We start from the raw sequence: 19409 nt of genomic DNA, 5'->3' as shown, positions 1-19409 counted from the left end.
AGGAACATTGGTTTTACCCCACTAATGATTAGAAAATGAAAGGAACGTTCTTAAAATAAGAAACTTTAAACAACATTCTACTAGTGCATTGCTAGCTACATAGACAAATATCTCTTTATTATTAAAGATTTGTGTGTTGGGTCTGTAATAAAGACAATGTAAATGAGTTGCCTCCTTTTTCTACAAGGTGCAAAACCCTTTTTAGCACATGCTGCCATGTGGCATACAACTGTCATAAGAATTCTTTTATTAAAGTAACTTTCATTTTACTAAGAAACTTATATTATGAGATCATCATTCATATGCTTCTTGTTTAGGGAGTTGTATAATCATGTTACATGCAGTGAACTAAAAGATTATAAATGCAATGTTTTTTGTTTTTTTTCATCAGAAAAATATCCAAAAGTTATGCATGATTTATTTTTACATTTTCTCTATGTAATGAAATGCTTTACAAGTGCTTATAAAATGGGAACAAGAATTGGGCATATAATTAGATGAAACACAAATGATAGGGGCAGTACATAACTATGCTTCCGACATAACTATGATAGAGGCAAACTATAAGTGTATGGTTCGCTGGCACATGACACCACAAAGAATCAATAAAATTCAGCCAAGCAAGTCCTCTCAATGCTGGAGGAACTGCGGGTGCCTGGGAACGACAATACACATATGGTGGGACTGCCCAAAAATAAAAGAATGGTGGTTTTAGAACATATTAAGGAGATTACCGGAGAGAGGATCCCACAAAACCCCTGGAACTGTCTATTCCATGGGGCGAACAAAACAATAAAACAGTATAAGAAAACTCTGGTCCCGTTCCTGCTTAATGCAGCAAAGGGGCTCATTCCAAAAAAATGGTTACACACGGAGAAACCAAGTATAAGAGAGTGGCTACAAAGAGTAGACCAAATGAGTAATATGCAGTTTTTGTGCCGCGGAGAACAGGGACAAGAGGAGACCTATAGAGAAATCTGGGAGAAATGGCAGGTCTATAAAAATTCAAAGGGGGGGATGGGATAAGGAGGGGGGGATAGAGGGGAGGTGGGAAGGAAAGGGAGAAAGGGAAGGAAAAAAAGGGAAAAGGAGGATGTATGATAACATTTTAATATATATAGAACTTTGTGTATTTTGTAAAGGAAAAATTCCTCAATAAAGATTACATTATGAAAAAACAAGTGCTTATAAAAATGTAATAAGGTAAAAGTTTAGATTTTACAATATCAGTATAATCATTAAATAGAACTATCTTCATAATATAAATGTTTCTGTTTGCATTGATTCAGACATTTTTGTAAGCTAATTGCCACAAGAATAAAGAAGAGTAAATTCTTGGTGGGTACCTTCATTGATTCAGACATGAAATTTGCTTTTATATAAATATCAGGTTAAAGTACAACTCCAATCAAAACCTAACTATTGTTTCAAATATTGTGGGCATGATTTGAAACCTTTGTAGGGTTTTGTTGGAGTCTTGGTCCTTTGGATAGATTTTCAATCACTTGCTATTTCAATAATTCCCCCAACAATAACTGTAAAAAAAATAATTCCCCCAACAAAAACATAAACATCATAAAAACCTGACAGGTTGTTACCCTTCTATACTTTATTTTAAACATGTTTTTCTTATTTAAAGAGAAGTTCTCTTTAGCTTCATGGTTCATTGGTCCATTGCCCATACACATTATATTCTAACTGTTTAATTTTTGTACAATCTTTTTACAATTTACCAACAACTGTTTTGTGTGAGAGTCTAATGATCAACCCATTAAATTCATATCTAATTATTGGGGATGAGGTTCGGGCTGGAGGCGAATCCCAAGGAAGTTTGTTGTTTGAACTGTTGGTCTCCAAAAGTTTGTAGATTCACCACCAGGAATAAGGAACCATCTATAATGTAACATGTCACAAGAGTCAATAATTTGAAGGAATTGATAACCCAATCTTCTTTTATGAGGCTGTTAGGGAGATCTAAAAATTCTGTATGGGGAGAGATATTTGTACTTTTTAATTAGTTATTTAAGTGTTGAAATTGGTACTTGTCCTGTGGCAGTGTCCAGCACCCACTGCCTTTTGTTTACCTTTTGTTTATTAGCCCTACAAATGGCCAGAGTTGAATAACCATTTTTTGTCCATATGGACCTCAATAAAATTCACTGAAAAGTTTGCAAACTTCAAGCAAGATTCCTAAACCTATTTGCAAACCAAACCCAGGCAGATTCGCTCATTGCTAATAATCATGTAGGCCTGCACGCTAGGCCAGCTAATAAGGAAACTATCTCCAGTTGAACACAAAAAGGGCAAAATATCTTACCCTCCGTATTCTATCTTAAACAAAAGTAAAACATTTTGCCTAGAGTTCAACTTTAAGCCTAAGGCACAGTAGGCCTGTGCCTATGGGTGGCAGAGTGCCCATGTTATAATTTTATCATCTAAATAAATAAGCAAGAAAAAAAATTGGAAAACTGGTCCATTAAGTACCTAAAACTTCAAAACGACCATTTAGAGAAACTAACCTACTTGTATTTCATTGTATTTTATTAACTTTCTATGAAACCTGGACATTGGTGGTGTGACAGCTTATCAGGATAATGTTACATGTGTATCAAAATGACAGTGTTTCTTGCTGTTTATTAACATTAATTACTGATTAGATATACACGCTGCGCTTTAAATGTACTACACAATAAATCAGGTAAAAACTAAAGTGCGTACCATAAAGAATAAAAAATAAATAAATAAATAATAAATCAAATGCATATAATATAATCAGTAAACAATTATATAAAGTGACATCAGTGTCTAACGAATATACATAAATACATATGTAAATGAATAAATAAATGAAGTGCCTCTGTGCAACCAAGTGGTTAGCAGATATATCACTTATGATTGTATCCAGTGGGTCATGAAAAACAGCAATGATCCCACTTTCACTGAATACAAAAAAGTGCTACTGTGCATAAAGGTGACTTCCAGTAATAACAACAATAATCACACTTTAGCAGAGTTCAAAAATGTGCTCCGGTGCATAAATGTGACTTCCAGCTCTAACACTGTGAAAATGCTCAAATGTCCATGCGATAAAGATTGCTGTTGGTGCTGCAGACCATGCAATAGTGTCCTTACTCCGGTGACCCCCCCCAGGTATTGAACGCTCACCTCAGAGCGTGTGACTCAGCAATTACGCTCAGTCAATACACGCTTGTGAACCACCACTGGGCTCTATACTGATGCTGGAATCCTGGACTCTTCAATGTAGTGTCTCGGGGATACAAGAAATAAGAGAGCTCGATAGCGTAATATAGTTTTAAAAGGTTTATTAGACAAATCAATACCTAGGGGGGTTACCGGAGTAAGGGCACTATTTCATGGTCTGCATCACCAACATAACAATCTTTATCGCATGGTCATTTGAGCACGTTCACAGTGTTAGAGCTGGAAGTCACATTTATGCACTGGAGCACATTTTTGAACTCAGCTAAACTGTGTTTATTGTTGTTATTACTGGAAGTCACCTTTATGCACAGTAGCACTTTTTTTGTATTTAGTGGAAGTGGGATCATTGCTGTTTTTCATGACCCACTGTACACAATCATAAGTGATGTATCTGCTAACCACTTGGTTGCACAGAAGCACTTTAATTATTTATTCATTTACATATGTATTTATATATATTTGTTTGACACTGATGTCACTTTATATGATTGTTTACTGATCATATTATATGCATTTGATTTATTATTTATTTTTTATTCTTTATGGTACGCAATTTGGTTTTCACCTGATTTATTGTGTAGTACATTTAAAGCGCAGCGTATATATCTAATAAATCTGTGTCTGCACGAATTTATGAGACGTGTGTAACGGCTGCAGCTGATTTATGGTATTAATTAGGCACTGGGCTAGTTGAGGCTCGCAGGACCCCTTATCTAATTTATTAACATTAATTACTGATGGACATTATTGCTTTTTACAGAATTACAATATCTTGCCCACCCACTTCTCCATTGCCATAATACAGGGGTGACCCTTGCATTAAGAGCGCACGGGCGCCGCCCCCTCTATCCTCACCAACCCCTATATGGTTAATGGATAGATTCATACATTGCATGAATCTATCCATGGGTGATGCTGCAGCCCCCTATTCAGGTGTCCAGCCCCTTTTCGGATGCCGGGCGCTTGAATTACAGGGGTGTTTTTTTTAAGCACCCGATTAGAGCCATAGGCTCTAATAGGCTTCAAAATCGGGTGAACTCGGAGCGCAGACCATTGCGCTCATGGTCCACCCAGATGTGTTAGAAAAGCAAATGAATATTTGCTTTTCTAACACTGAATCGCCTCTCCGCCAATCAGGACGCGCGGGTCTGTTACAGATTTCCCGATTGGCTGAAAGGTTAGGCGATCCTATTGGATGCCTAAGAGGAGGGGAGGAGATGCCTGCCGCAGCCTGTCCCCCTGCCCTATGATCGCTGATGTGCACACCGATCGGGTAAGTTCCGGTGGACCAGCAAACAGCGGGGGGGGGGGTTGAGGTGCCGAGTGGGGGGTTGAGGTACCGAGGGGGAGAGGAGGATGTCTGCCGCCCCCCCAAACAAAGAACCACCAGCCGCCACTGCCACAATATCCTAGAGCTTCTAGGTTAGGTTGGTAGCAATGCTAAAATATGTCTGGCTCTTTTTTCTTTTTCAGTTATATGAAACACTTGTATTTTCTATATAAACACTTGTATTTTCTATATAAAACAAGGACTTGATTAGGAAGAATAAATATATTGTATAGTTTAATTTTTTTTCATTAGTATTTTCATCAGTTGTTTTCACAACACCTTTCTTAATTATCCTCGTAGGTGAGCATGCATCCACCTCAGTAAATATCAGTCTTTTTTAGACTTTGGATCTTCTCCGATTGCTGCAGCTGCTTTATCCTTCGTATTGTCTAAAAAAAAAAAAAAAAAGAAGAGAACAATAATATATTTTCAATTTATTAAAGTCTTAATAATTCTAAAAGTGCCTAATTGGAAATGTACTGTCTTTAGTGGATACACATAAATATTCCTTAGAAGACTAAGTATCCCTTTTTTTATTTTACAGTATTTAGTTTTGTCCCATCCTCCTAGGTTCCCTGCAACGCTAGCTGCTCTGTAAAACAGAGCAGCCCCCCCATGCATAGCTGCTCAACACTGCAGCTAGCAAAGAGACTGGTGCTAATGAGTGCATGTCTCCAGGCTGTCAACGCTTGTTGGAGGCATGAGGGATGTAAAGGAAGGCGAGGCGTGTCATCCTCACCTCCCTCTGCATTTCTTTTGCCGATGCTTGCCTAATTGTTGACCAATCCTGACAAAGCAACAGGGGTCAGGTGACAAAAGTCTATGGGCACCACCATATGTAATGATACTTCATTCTTAGCTTGAGGTGTTTTCTGATTGACCTTAACACAGGGACTGTGCAAAGGCAGGAGCTTGACATCTTATTTGTAACATAAATAAAATGTATGATTTCCTCTTGCAAATATGGATTCTACTCTGTATTGTGGTGTAATTTAAGATTTGTCAAGTTGCTTTATTATTTATTTAATTTCTGTGGGAAGGTGCTGCGTAAAATATCAATAGGTCAAAATGAACTTGCCAGGCACATGACACGATGTCCTAAACTAAAGCCAAAGTCTCTAAAACATCTCCAGTATTATATTTCCCCTACTCTGCAGGAAGTAGTGACAAGGTTGACAGAAGTTAGTAGCCAGCATAAATACTCAGGGCAGTCATCTACTCCTGGCTTGAAATCAAAGTCAGTCTTTTCCGACTGTAAGTGATTGATTTATGTACCAAGTCTCAATAATATTTAAAATCTTTTATTGTTATGTGTATTCACTACAATTTTCTATACCTAAAGATCAGTGAAATATTTGTTTTAATCAAAAACTAAGTGACCACTTCTATAAATATATTTTTTACATATGTATGCTTTCATTAAAAAAATGATATGCATTCTAAAATCCTGCCTGTACAGTGTGCAGTTGTCCCTAAAGGGGTAATGTTTTTAGCACTGATAACACATTCGGCATTACATTTAGTCACAGGTAATCTTCTAGAGCAGGGATCTCCAAACTACAGCCCCCCAGCTGTTGTGGAACTACACGTTCCATGAGGCGTTGTAAAACTCTGACATTCACAGACATGACTAGGCACGATGGGAATTGTAGTTCCTGAACAATTGGAGGGCTGACACACGCATCTTGTCACCTGTGCCTTGTGCGCTATGTCATTGCCGGGATCCTAATATTTAGGTACATCTTAAATACATGACTCAATACATCAGATTGTTTATCACATATGATCTCGCCAATAACCATGATCCAGTTTTCCCACTGGCTATACTGTTTGTATCTGACTTCCATCGGTATTGAACCCCACTTAGTGTGCATCAGGATGGGTGTGTTTTGAGGTTTTGCTGAATTCTCTACTGTAAAAGGACCAGATAAAAACATAGATGTATACAATGCCCTGATGAAGCGCTCATGTTGGCTACTTCTGCACATCTACGTATCTGACCTGATTTCATATACCTACAATTTATGGTCCGAATTATGTATTTTGGCTGCTTCCTGTTTTTACCTTATTTTTGATACTATTTAATAAATGTATACCTTTTTAATAATTGTTGTCTTTGGTGCTCTCCTCTGCAACAGATAACTATCTTAAATCCTATTTACTTGGAAAGAGCTCTGTCTCTTTCCTTCTCCATTTTCTAATTAACCCCAAGGATTGTGAGAACCCTGTCTGTTTCTGGAAATCGTCCAATAATTATATTCATATATTCAACAATTGGAGGGCTGTAGTTTGGAGACCCCTGCTCTAGAGAAACTGATAAAAGGGGAAACCCCCCAGAAACATGTCTCTTCGTATTGGCATCCCAGCTTGTGTGTGTGTGACATCATCCAGGAGGTTTGTCTGCATTGACACCTGACGATTTCTCTCCCCTGTGTACTGAGTCTGCAATCAGAGTCCAGCTAGCTGAAGCGTGAGTCTTATCCAGTCTGACAAGGTTTTCTACTCCACTCCTGTGCGTCAGAGTGGAATAAGCATCCACCTCCACCGCTGTTTGTGAATGCATTTTATACATCCTTATTAATAAATTGATAGTAAAAATTCACTACACGATGAGCATTTTGCACTGGATTTCTTTTTGTTTATTTTCTTACTGGCTCAAAACTGACTAAGTCTGGGTTTACACTGATGCGAATTGGATGTGGGTTTCCCCACATCCAATTCGCATGACAGGAGAATGTGACCGACTCTCAATGGAGCTGGTTCACACACCTTCGGGGCGGCTGCGGTCTGCATTGGAAAGGATCCTGTGCGTCTTAGACTCTGTTTCAGGTGCTAACTCAGGCAAGAATTCAGACCTGATTCGCACCTGAATCGATGAACACGGATGCACCGGACCCCATGATGTGACCCACGGCCACATCAGTGTGAACCCAGCCTAAGGCCCTCAAAACTATACAAACTATATATTTTTTTAATCAGAACCTAAAGAATAAAAAGATTGTCTTAGTTTTATATGATGGCCTATATTTCTGTAAATGTTTATTAAATCTTTATTTCCACAAAAAAAGCACACTACATTAGTGTACACAAACACAATATATTCTTCAAACTATCAACTAAGTACAAAATATGAGATCTTGTCATGTTAATTTCTAGCCTCAAACTCATGAACACCACAAAACTGCAAGCACTCTACATGCAACCTGAGACATCTTCAGCTATGTTAGTCACATTGACTTTTGGCAAAGTACCATATGTGTTGGTCACCAGGGGTTTAAAGGCTCTTAAAGCCGATAACAACAAAATCACCACCCTATGAGCACTATTTGTGGGATGCCGCAGCTAAAACTGCCTGCACACACACATGGTGCTGATGGTCGGGGTGGAACCATGGCCAGGATCAGTAAGCTCCTCTCTCCTCCTCTGGGTTACATGCTGTATGTGCTGTGAGATAGTGTGTGGCTGCTGCTTTTCACTTGCTGGCTTGAGCAGTGCTATTCAAAAATACCTATTCCTTCATCATCAGATGTGCTCTGCAGGATGATGACTTCTGACCATGCAATCATCAATCATATGCCACCATCCTATAGAATACATTCCACAGTGGAGGTAGAGGTATTGTTGAATAGCACTGCTCCAGCTAGGGAGAGAGGAGAGTTCATCTCAGAAAGTAAGGCTCACAGGCTAAAAATGTTTGACCCTGCCCAACCGACCTGAATTGGTCCTTAACCGTTTTAATACTGGGAACTTTTACACCCTTCCTGTACAGGCCAATTTTCAGCTTTCAGCGCTGTCACACTTTGAATGACAATTGCGCGGCCATGCAACACTGTACTCAAATGAAATTTGGATCATTTGTTCTTGTCAAAAAGTTTTTTATTGATCACAGAAAGAGAATAGAATACATGAATACAGGAATATCTGTCTTGGCTATTAACTTGTGGTATAGAAAATTGAGTACTGTCCATGATACTTTTTTTATTTGCACTAACATACAATTTTTCAGGACACGCTTTCGGGGTATGTCCCCTTCTTCAAGGTCCAAGCAATACTGATTCACACATTTTTAAGCAGATTGTTAAAGAAGAAAAAAAAAAACCCACATACAAATCAATGGTAATAAAGATAGCAGCAGAGTTAGTGAGATAAGACAGAGGGAGAGCTATAGAATGCAGGGGGGGATACTAGTCACAGAGGGGTCATAAAACTTTAGCATAATGTGTAAGGAAAGTATCTAGTCTAGTTTCCCCCCCCCCCCCCCTGCATTCTGTAGCTCTCCCTCTGTCTTATCTCACTAACTCTGCTGCTATTTTTATTACCATTGATTTGTATGTGGGTTTTTTTTTGTTTTTTTTCTTCTTTAACATTCTGCTTAAAAATTTGTGAATCAGTACTGCTTGGACCTTCAAGAAGAAGACATACCCCAAAAGCTTGTCCTGAAAAATTGTATGTTAGTGCAAATAAAAAAAGTATCATGGATAGTACTCAATTTTCTCTGTCACAATTGCACTAATACGGCTACAATCTAATCAACTTGTGGTATCAAAGATATGAACAATCTTATCTTTACTTTGAACTTCTGAAGACATGTGTCAAACCAGGGAGGCAATGGGTGAGAATGCCTACAGCCATATATGGCAAATAACATTATATGAACAGTTTGCCATTGCTGGCACGGTCAGTAGCGATGAAACGCAAAAACAGATTGTATCTAGGAAGACGACGGTAACCCCTATTAAAGTTTTGGTTAGATTGGAGACAGAAGGGAGAAGAGAAAGAAGGGGGGGGGGTGAAAGGAGGAGATATGAGTGTGAGCAAATTGATAATATGGTGAATATGAGTGGTCCGGTAGAGGTTACTATAGATTGCCTACACCCAGGGGATACAATAGGGGAAAGAGTTAGGATGGGTGCAGGAGGTGGAAAAGTTTCCCGGGAAGGTAGCGCAGTTCTGGTTCAGGAGCTGATGCGGTTGAACTTGGATCATTTTTTATAGCAGAAAGTAAAATATAGTTTTCTTTCAAAATGTTCACTCTTTTTTCATTTATAGCCCAAAAACCAGTGGTGTCTTTTTGAGAGACTGGGCCACTGGGTTGATCAGTATTTACAGCCTTTGGTTATTAGACTTCCCGGCTATATCAGAGACACCTCTGTTGTTTTGGCTAATATACAAAGTATTGAGTGGGTAGACACTTTTAGCTGGATTACCATGGATGTCAAATCTTTGTACTCCTGCATTCCGCATGAATTAGCAGTGGAAGCATTGAGATTCTACTTAGAACATTATAGTTCTTACAACAAGGAACTAAAAGAGCTCATTGTCCTTACTGTTGATTTTTTGTTGAGACACAATTTTTTTTATTTTTGATAATGTTTTTTATTTACAATGTACAGCCGCCTCAATGGAAGCTAAGTTTGCCCCTTCTTTAGCAAATTTATATAAGGGCTGGTGGGAAGAGAATTTTCTTTTTTCTCCCTCCAATCCTTTTCTGAGCCATATAAAGTGGTATGTTCATTATATAGATGACCTGTTCCTTATATGGGAAGGCACTCATAGTGATATTGAGTCTTTTGTTACGTGTGCCAATAAAAATCCCCTCAATCTTGAATTTAGTTTTGATACTCATCAAAGCAACATAAATTTTCTGGATCTTACCTTACAAGGTTTTTATTTCTACAGGGAATATCTATACCTGTACTTACCGTAAAACATGTTCTGGTAATTCACTACTATTAGCCTCTAGTTGCCATCTGGCACATACTATATGGTCAGTCCCAGTGGGGCAATGTATCAGGGCTAAATGTAATTGTTCTACAATGGACAGCTTCTCTGAGGAGTGTAATGTGGTGTCCTCCAGATTACAGGCACACAAATATAGACAGAGTCATAAATGTGGCCAAGAATAGGGATAGAGCTACTCTCCTGAAATACTCACGCCAAAAGAAGGGCAGAGAGCTAGGAGCTAATCCCATCACCTTTATCACAGCTAATTTATGTAGATTCAGTTCCGGTTAGGGATATTATACAAAAAACATCTTCCCATTTTGTCAACTGACAAAGACCTGACACCTGTTATTGAAGCAGGTTGTAGGTTTTCTAGCCGGCGTACTAGTAGTACCTTGGGGGCCATCCTTTCTCCCAGTTTTTTCCAGTCAGGAAGTTACAAGAAAATATGGTTGCACACCACAGGATCATATGCCTGTTGTGTTAACACCTGTAGGTTTTGCGGTAAGCACTTCAAAAAGTCTGGTGTAGTGTGATCGTGTTCTACTGGAAAAAACTTTGCATTACGGGATTACATCAATTGTGGAACCAGCAATGTAGTGTATACAGTTGAATGTACCTCTTATCAATTACAGTATGTAGGATGTACTAGGAGACCATTAAGGACAAGGATAAGTGAACATGATGCCTCCTATACATAAGAAAAGGGTTTGTCTAATGTGTCCAAGCATTTTAAACATCACCATTTGGGCAATATGTAATCTTTCATTTTTTATGGTTTAGAAAAGTTTAGGAATCCACCTTGTGGTGGTGACACATATCGCAGATTTGGTGGATTTTTAACCTCCACACCAGGATACCATCTGGTATGAATTGTAGATATGATGTTGACCTTTTCCTCCGATAGATATTTATTACAAAAGGTATTTTGTGCTAGACTTGATGTTTTATTTCAATTTTTTGAAAATATTTACTTTTTTGTTTCTTATAGATCCAATTATTTTGCCCCCGTACTTTTCTATGTTAATATGGTGTGCCCTGCACTTCCTGGGGAGTATATACCTGCATTGGTATTTCCCATCTATTACAATCAATGACATCATCTAATTGGAGGGCGTGAACTACAGTATCCTTTTATTTGTGTGTGTGTGTGTATTTATATACAGTATCTCACAAAAGTGAGTACACCTCTCACATCTTTGTAAATATTTTATTATATCTTTTCATGTGACAACACTGAAGAAATGACATTTTGCTACAATGTAAAGTAGGGATTGTACAGCTTGTATAACAGTGTAAATTTGCTGTCCCCTCAAAATAACTCAACACACAGCCATTAATGTCTAAACCGCTGGCAACAAAAGTGAGTACACCCCTAAGTGAAAATGTTTAAAAATGGCCCAAAGTGTCAATAGTTTGTGTGGCTACCATTATTTTCCAGCACTGCCTTAACCCTCTTGGGCATGGAGTTCACTAGAGCTTCACAGATTGCCACTGGAGTCCTCTTCCACGCCTCTCTGACAACATCACGGAGCTCGTGGATGTTAGAGACCTTGCGCTTCTCCATCTCCTGTTTGAGGATGCCCCACAGATGCTCAATAGGGTTTATGCCTGGAGACATGCTTGGCCAGTCCATCACCTTTACTCTCAGCTTCTTTAGCAAGGCAGTGGTCGTCTTGGAGGTGTGTTTGGGGTCGTTATAATGTTGGAATACTGCCCTGAAGCCCAGTCTCTGAAGGGAGGGGATCATGCTCTGCTTCAGTATGTCACAGTACATGTTGGCATTCATGGTTCCCTTAATGAACTGTAGCTCTCCAGTGCCAGCAGCACTCATGCAGCCCCAGACCATGACAATCCCACCACCATGCTTGACTGTAGGCACGACACACTTGTCTTTGTACTCCTCACCTGGATGCTGCCACACACTTGACACCATCTGAACCAAATAAGTTTATCTTGGGCTCATCGGAACACAGGACATGCTTCCAGTATTCCATGTCCTTAGTCTGCTTGTCTTCAGCAAACTGTTTGCGGGCTTTTTTGTGCATCATCTTTAGAAGAGGCTTCCTTCTGGGATGACAGCCATGCAGACCAATTTGATGCAGTGTGCGGCTTATGGTCTGAGCACTGACAGGTGTGATGGAGATATTAGATATCATATTTATATCAATGAAATTCAAGTGGACCATTGCAAGGACTCCAATTTAAACTGCCTTGCCCCATAGGATGTATGTATGTGTATATATGTATACCTTGAACTGATTCCCCCAACCTTTCTATAGGTTGCCTTTACCTCAGAGGTAGCTACTCTCTGACCAAGAATTGGGTTGACAGGTACCGCCCCTGTCACCCTTGCCGATTTTTTTTCACTACTTGCCAAACCAATTCCCTGTCCTGGCTATAGTCCTTCAAAAAATTAGCCTGGAGATTTCCCAAACTAAATAATAGTTTAATCCCCCCCATGGACTTTTCTGAAGTACTCTAAAAGAAATGCTTAACGAAAGGCTTTTACTTCTGTTATATCAAGAATTATTAGCACGAACTTGGATAATCAGGACCCTATGCGTGCTTGTAGTACAGGAGGCAGTTAACTGATGCACCCCTAATTGCAATATGATTTGTATATGTTACATTATAGCCACTGTTCCCAGGTTAACTTACAAAGCTTACAATCCCCAGTTAGTAATTGTAAAGAAGAAAGATTCATACCCAAGATCATTCAGTGTGATTTAGTCTCCGTTTCCACTGATGCAAACATTTTTTTCCCCATGCTACTTTGGACACAAAGTCGCATTACAAGTCGCAACCCATTGATTTCAATAGCACCCGTTCCAATCTATGCTACTCAATGCTGCAGCAAATCTGAAAGGGTACCTGCACCACTCTGATGCGACTCTGGATCAAAGTTGCATTCAAAGCCACACCACAGTCGCATTAAAGTCGTACCTCAATCACACTCAATGATGCGACCTTAGAGTTGCATTAGTGGAAACGTAGCTCTATGCCTACTGTGCGTTTCAATCACAATGATTGGCCTAATCTTATTCAAAGGGTCAGCTGAAAATGCTTTTTGGCAGAGAGCACATATACTTTTCCTCTCATCATTCGCACTTACAATTTCATTTTATATATATACAATACTCAAAATCAGTCTCATCAAAATATTCAAATAGTCAAAAGGTAAAAAAAAAGGAAAGTTCTGAGAAGTTTTTTTAGTCTGGGTATTCAGATGGGAGACAAGTAAACACAACACCAGCTCTGTCTTCCATACAAATCGCAATCACCCCAACATTAAACTTCCTCACCCAGGGCACCATATGTTTCGGAAATATATATACCTCACTTAAACGATTAACGATACAAATATAAGTGATTAAACCTTTGTCTATATAAGAATAAAAACGAGCGATAACAGGGAAAAAAGATAAACAATTACATGGTCTTACAAAGATACAGGACTAGATATGCCAGGATCCCGCCATCAATGTTGGAGTTCCGCTCTTCCAAGGCAGAGGGGCGATGAAACATTGCAGTACAGACACTCATGGTTTGGATGTGAAGTCTCAAAAGCACCAGGATTTCTTTGCTATCTTAAGCCTACCTTGAGGAGTTCCGGCGTGTTCAAGAAAGGAAGAGGAGGTCGCAGTGGTGGTGGGGAAGGGTCGGGGCTTCTGGGCTGTTGTGGGTGGGTGCAAGATCATTGAAGGAGGACATAAGTTCAAGAATGAACTTCAGGGGGAAATGTGATGGAGATATTGGATATCATATTTATATCAATGAGATTCAAGTGGACCATTGCAAGGACTCCAATTTAAACTGCCTTGCCCCATAGGATGTATGATGTATGTATGTGTATATATATATATATATATATATATATATATATATATATATATATATATATATATATATATATATATATATCTACATGTATAGGTGTGTAGCTATGTGTGGGTATATATATTTAAATATGGGTATGTTTCTTAATATCATGATAGAACAAAGCTCACCTTAAGGAATGTAGTTACATTGATGTGAACCCGAGAAGCCCCCTAGGCGTTAATTGGATCAAAGGGTATTGGCAGACCTTAAGGCATCCATTCTTCAGGGGGCCATTAACATGCTTCCAATACACTGGTGGTCCCCAGGCGTTAATTGAATCAACTCACCAGGGGGCCATTAACATACTACTGTCGGGACTGTTTGGGCTGGGAGATCAAAGGAGATTGTTCATTAATTCATAGACTGATAGGCACCGAGGGGGTCGCAATGTAACAGCAATGTCCGAGCATGAATTTTCAGACAGCTTCAAAATGTAGCCAACCAGACTTTGAGACATCTCTGACCCAATCAATATGTTGCATCTGTTTATTGGTGGAGAATGCATATAAAAGAGAGATGGCTAAATGGTTTTAGAGACTGTCCAGCCCGAGACCATCTAGGGGACATGCTGTCTGCGTAATGTATACTGGAATCTATGTCTATCTTTCTTTCTAACCTTTTTGTATCCTAGGATTTGTCTTATGACTTTGTATATCTTGTATTTGTCCATTGCAAACATTTATGAGTTTATGCCTAAATTAACTTCGCAGCCTAGAGCAAACACTGTAGAGATATATGATAAATTCTAATCATTCTAACTTTCTTTTCTGTGTAAATAAATGTAATTGTTTATCTTTTTTCCCTGTTATCGCTCGTTTTTATTCTTATATAGACAAAGGTTTAATCACTTATATTTGTATCGTTAATCGTTTAAGTGAGGTATATATATTACCGAAACATATGGCGCCTAACGTGGGGCACCATCTGATATGGAGATTTTTATACCTACCTCACTTATATGGAGTGATTAAACCTTTTCCTATATAAGAATTAAAAACGAACGATAACAGTGCGAAAAGATAAACAATTACATTTATTTATACAGAAAAGGAACGTTAGAGATTACCAAATTCAAAGTGGAGGATACAACCGTAAAACAGAGACCAATGATACAAAATATTCCTATAATGGTCATACACATGCTAGCTAGAGATTAATAATATATTAAGGCAAAATCCTACAGTAGAAAAGGTTACAGAAAAGAAAAGAGACAGAAGATAATAGAGATTCATTGTATAGAGAAGTCTTACGTAACCATCCTTCATCTAGACCGTCAGCACAAGAGAATGGGCAGTGATCTGTGCTGCAATATATACACTTGTAAACCCCCCCTTCCTTCCATATGCCAAAACTGCTACATTGAGTCAATGGGGGTGGGGGGCTCTCTTACCAGCTACCATATCATGACCAGGTTATTCCTGTTCCCTTCACACCTCCCACCTCCTTTGAAGTGACACTGTACTATCAAATGGTCAGATAGCCACTCCAGATAACATTCCACGGCAGGGCAAGATGTCTCTGTTGATTCCAAACTAGGGTTCTCAAACTATAGTCATTGAAAAGTCACTGCAAGTAACATTAATAATAAAGTCCATCACCTTCAGGGCCCAAAACTCCACCACACAGGCTGACCGCCCCACCCCTTCAACCTCTGTAGCAATGCTGGCAGCACTCAGACGTCTATTTCCCAAAGACAACCTCTGGATATGACGCTGAGCATGTGCACTCAACTTCTTTGGTCAACCATGGCAAGTGGAACCTGTTCTTTTAAACCGCTATATGGTCTTGGCCACCATGCTGTAGCTCAGTTTCAGTGTCTTGGCAATCTTCTTATAGCCTAGGCCATCTTTATGTAGAGCAACATTTATTTTTTTCAGATCCTCAGAGAGTTCTTTGCCATGAGGTGCCATGCTGAACTTCCAGTTACCAGTATGAGAGAGTGAGAGCGATAACACCACATTTAACACACCTGCTCCCCATTCACACCTGAGACCTTGTAACACTAACGAGTCACATGACACCAGGGAGGGAAAATGGCTAATTGGGCCTAATTTGAACATTTTCACTTAGGGGTGTACTCACTTTTGTTGCCAGTGGTTTAGACATTAATGGCTGTGTGTTGAGTTACTTTGAGGGGACAGCAAATTTACACAGTTATACAAGCTGTACACTCACTACTTTACATTGTAGCAAAGTGTAATTTCTTTAGTGTTGTCACATGAAAAGATATAATAAAATATTTACAAAAATGTGAGCGGTGTACTCACTTTTGTGAGATACTGTATAATCCCCAGGATAGGCTGAGGAGTTTTATCTTCCTTTCTCCTGGAGTTGTGGTATCATCAAAAACACTCTGGTCAAGTTTTAGGTCTGCTTGGAAGCTCAACTACTTAAACAAACAACTTTATGGGCAGTACAAATATTTGAGATTTCATGTGAAAGTGGGAGGGGATCTGCGAACCACATTGTCTCCTAAACAACAAGAATATATCTTATATTTTAAGAATGACTACATCTCTAAAAGATAGTTAGAGGCTGTTTTTTATTTTGCAGCTGTCCCCTAATATCATATCCAAAATCACAAACATTGGTGATAATCCTGCTCCACCTTAATCACTTCCCTAAAAGAACATACTCATGTTCACTGACCATACATTCAATTGATGTAACAAGAACATGCATTCCCCATCTTTAGACAAACTACAGCTGGTCCCCTAGTTACAAACATCCGACTTAAAAATGGAGGGAGACAACAGGAAGAGAGAAATCTACCCCTAGGAGGGGAAATTCACTCCTGTAGGAGTTATTATGGGAATAAGGTACCTCCACTGATGCTTTATCACCAAGGCTTGTTTCCACAACAACCCAAAATGTTCAAAATCCAATTGTCGTTGGGACAGAAAGTGAGGTGAAATCTTCTAAACAGGGGCACATACAGCAAAACAAATGTTACAGGGGTGTTAACCCTTCCCTATGCTATCCAAAGAGCTTAAAAATTGTTTTTTGGCTGGAGCTACACTTAAAAATTTATCTGTTCCAACTTACAAACAGATTCAACTTAAGAACAAACCTACAGACCCTATCTTGTTTGTAACCCAGGGACCGCCTGTATCCCACCATCAACAGGCCTCTAGTTTAGCCAAATAACAAAATGATGTCAAAGGAAGACCTTGTCTTGTCCCTTTCTCCTTATTCAAGGTATGGGTTTTAAACATCAACTTCTGAATGGCTTGATTAAGTACAAGATGAATACCATTTTCGCCATGATCCATACTTAACAATTTCCATGGGCCTGAAAGATGTGTACCTGCACATCCCAATTAATCTTCACATCCCAGCAATGACTAGCAGGACATTCAGCAAGTACAGGGTGACCAATTCAGGGCACTTCAATCAGGCCATTCATTGGTAAAGATCCTGGAAAAAGCAATTACTTGGCCATGATCCCTCAAGACAGAAGGTTTTTTTACCATGACAACATCTTGCTTTTTTCATGAGATCGGGTTCCCTGACTGTTTACATCAGGGTGTCTAAACTTTTTTCAAAGAGGGCCAGATTTGATGAAGTGAACATGCGTGAGGGCCAACCTTTTTTCCTGACATTCTTTGAACCATTAAAATTAAAAGCAAATTAACTAATACACTGCCCAACAAGAATTCTCTTGCCTTTGTGGCTGTGTGTGGTGACGAGTCTAAGGATGAGCCCGGGTGTTTTATTTGGATATACCGTATTTATCGCGTATAACACGCACAGGCCTATAACACGCACCTTCACTTTAAGAGGGAAGTTTCAGGAAAAAAACTGAAAATTTATTATCAAATACTTACCCTAATTTTCCTTTCCTGATGGACTCCATGGCAGATGGAGGTCCCACCCATTGGTCAAGAGTTAGCTAATTATGGAAGGAATTCTCTCGTGGTGAGCTCAAATTTATGGTAGTGTGGTCCTATAGCATTGGAGAGGAGGCAGGGTTAACCCACATGTAGGCCGCTATGGATTCTGTCAGGAAACGTACATTTTAAATAAGGAACTGTGAAGCAAAATAAGGGTCAGTGCCCATCAATGCAGCTTAATCAGTGCCCATCTGCAGCATCACCATTGCCATGAATGCAGCTTCACCATTGCATGAATGTAGCCTCACCATTGGCATGAATGCAGCCTCACCGTTGACATGAATGCAGCCTCACCATTGCCATGAATGCAGCCTCACCATTGCCATGAATGCAGCCTCACCAGTGACATGAATGCAGCCTCACCAGTGACATGAATGCAGTCTCACAAGGGCCAAGAAAGCAGCCTCACCATTGCTATGAGTGCAGCCTCACCAATGCCATGAATGCAGCCTCTGAATGCAGCCTCACCATTGCTCTGAATGCAGCCTCGCCATTGCCATGAATGCAGCCTCTGATTACAGCCTCACCATTGTCACGAATGCAGCCTCTGAATGCAGCCTCACCATTGCCATGAATGCAGCCTCTGAATGCAGCCTCACCATTGCCATCAGTGCAGCCTGATTCATACCCATCTGCAGCCTCGGCGGGGACAGGATGGGGGTGGGATGAGCGGCAACAAGTTACATACAGGAGAATCTCCTGTTTATTCGGGAGCCTCTTTAATACAAAGTCCCGCTTCCTATGATAGACAGAACAGTCATCCAATGCCAGCCCAGGAGATGGGACTTCCTATTACAGAGACCACCAAGTAAACAGGAGATTCTCCTGTATGTAATCTGATGGCACTCGTCCCGCCCCCTCCCTGTCCCCTCTGAGGAACGATAAATACAGTATATATCTTTGTGGCCCCCCCAACGGATTTGTTGGGGGCCACAAAAGATATATATATCCAAATGACCGGCGGGGCAATATGAAACCAGGCCACGGGCCACAATTGGCGGGCTGGACTTTAGACATGCCTGGTTTACATACTGTTCTATGAATGGAGAGAAATGATGCCTTCTAAGATATGTAATGTTGATATTCCAGGAGACACTACTATCCTCCATTCATAGAACAGTGTATAAACAGACATAAAGCCAGATCTAGTGCTGCATCATTGGGGAGCTATTGAGAAAAGCAGGAAGAGATAGCCGGCTTCCCATGACATAAAAAGAAAGATGGGAGAGGATGTGTTGCAGGACACAGACTTACTGGTGGTATCAACAGGTGAAAATAAAGGAGAAATGCCTTAAAAAAGAAAATGAATGCAGCCACCACAAGAACTCCTAAGCTGCAATATAATACATTTTTGCTTT

The 19409-nt window shown here is 39.7% G+C and overlaps 1 protein-coding gene across 2 annotated transcripts in view; it reads right to left on the bottom strand.

Moving 5' to 3' along the window:
* Positions 1 to 3773: 3773 nt before the first annotated feature.
* Positions 3774 to 19409, bottom strand: part of LOC141127490 (protein LBH-like) — a 64322-nt gene continuing 48686 nt past the window's right edge. For both annotated transcript variants that reach the window (XM_073614001.1, XM_073614002.1), the window contains exon 4: positions 3774 to 4941. In XM_073614001.1, coding sequence (XP_073470102.1) covers positions 4880 to 4941 — 62 coding nt within the window. In that variant the 3' untranslated portion in view covers positions 3774 to 4879. The remainder of the gene's footprint in view (positions 4942 to 19409) is intronic.

Source organism: Aquarana catesbeiana, linkage group LG02, assembly GCF_042186555.1.
Source record: "Aquarana catesbeiana isolate 2022-GZ linkage group LG02, ASM4218655v1, whole genome shotgun sequence".
NCBI lineage: Eukaryota > Metazoa > Chordata > Amphibia > Anura > Ranidae > Aquarana > Aquarana catesbeiana.
This window is presented reverse-complemented; position numbering and strand designations above follow the sequence as displayed.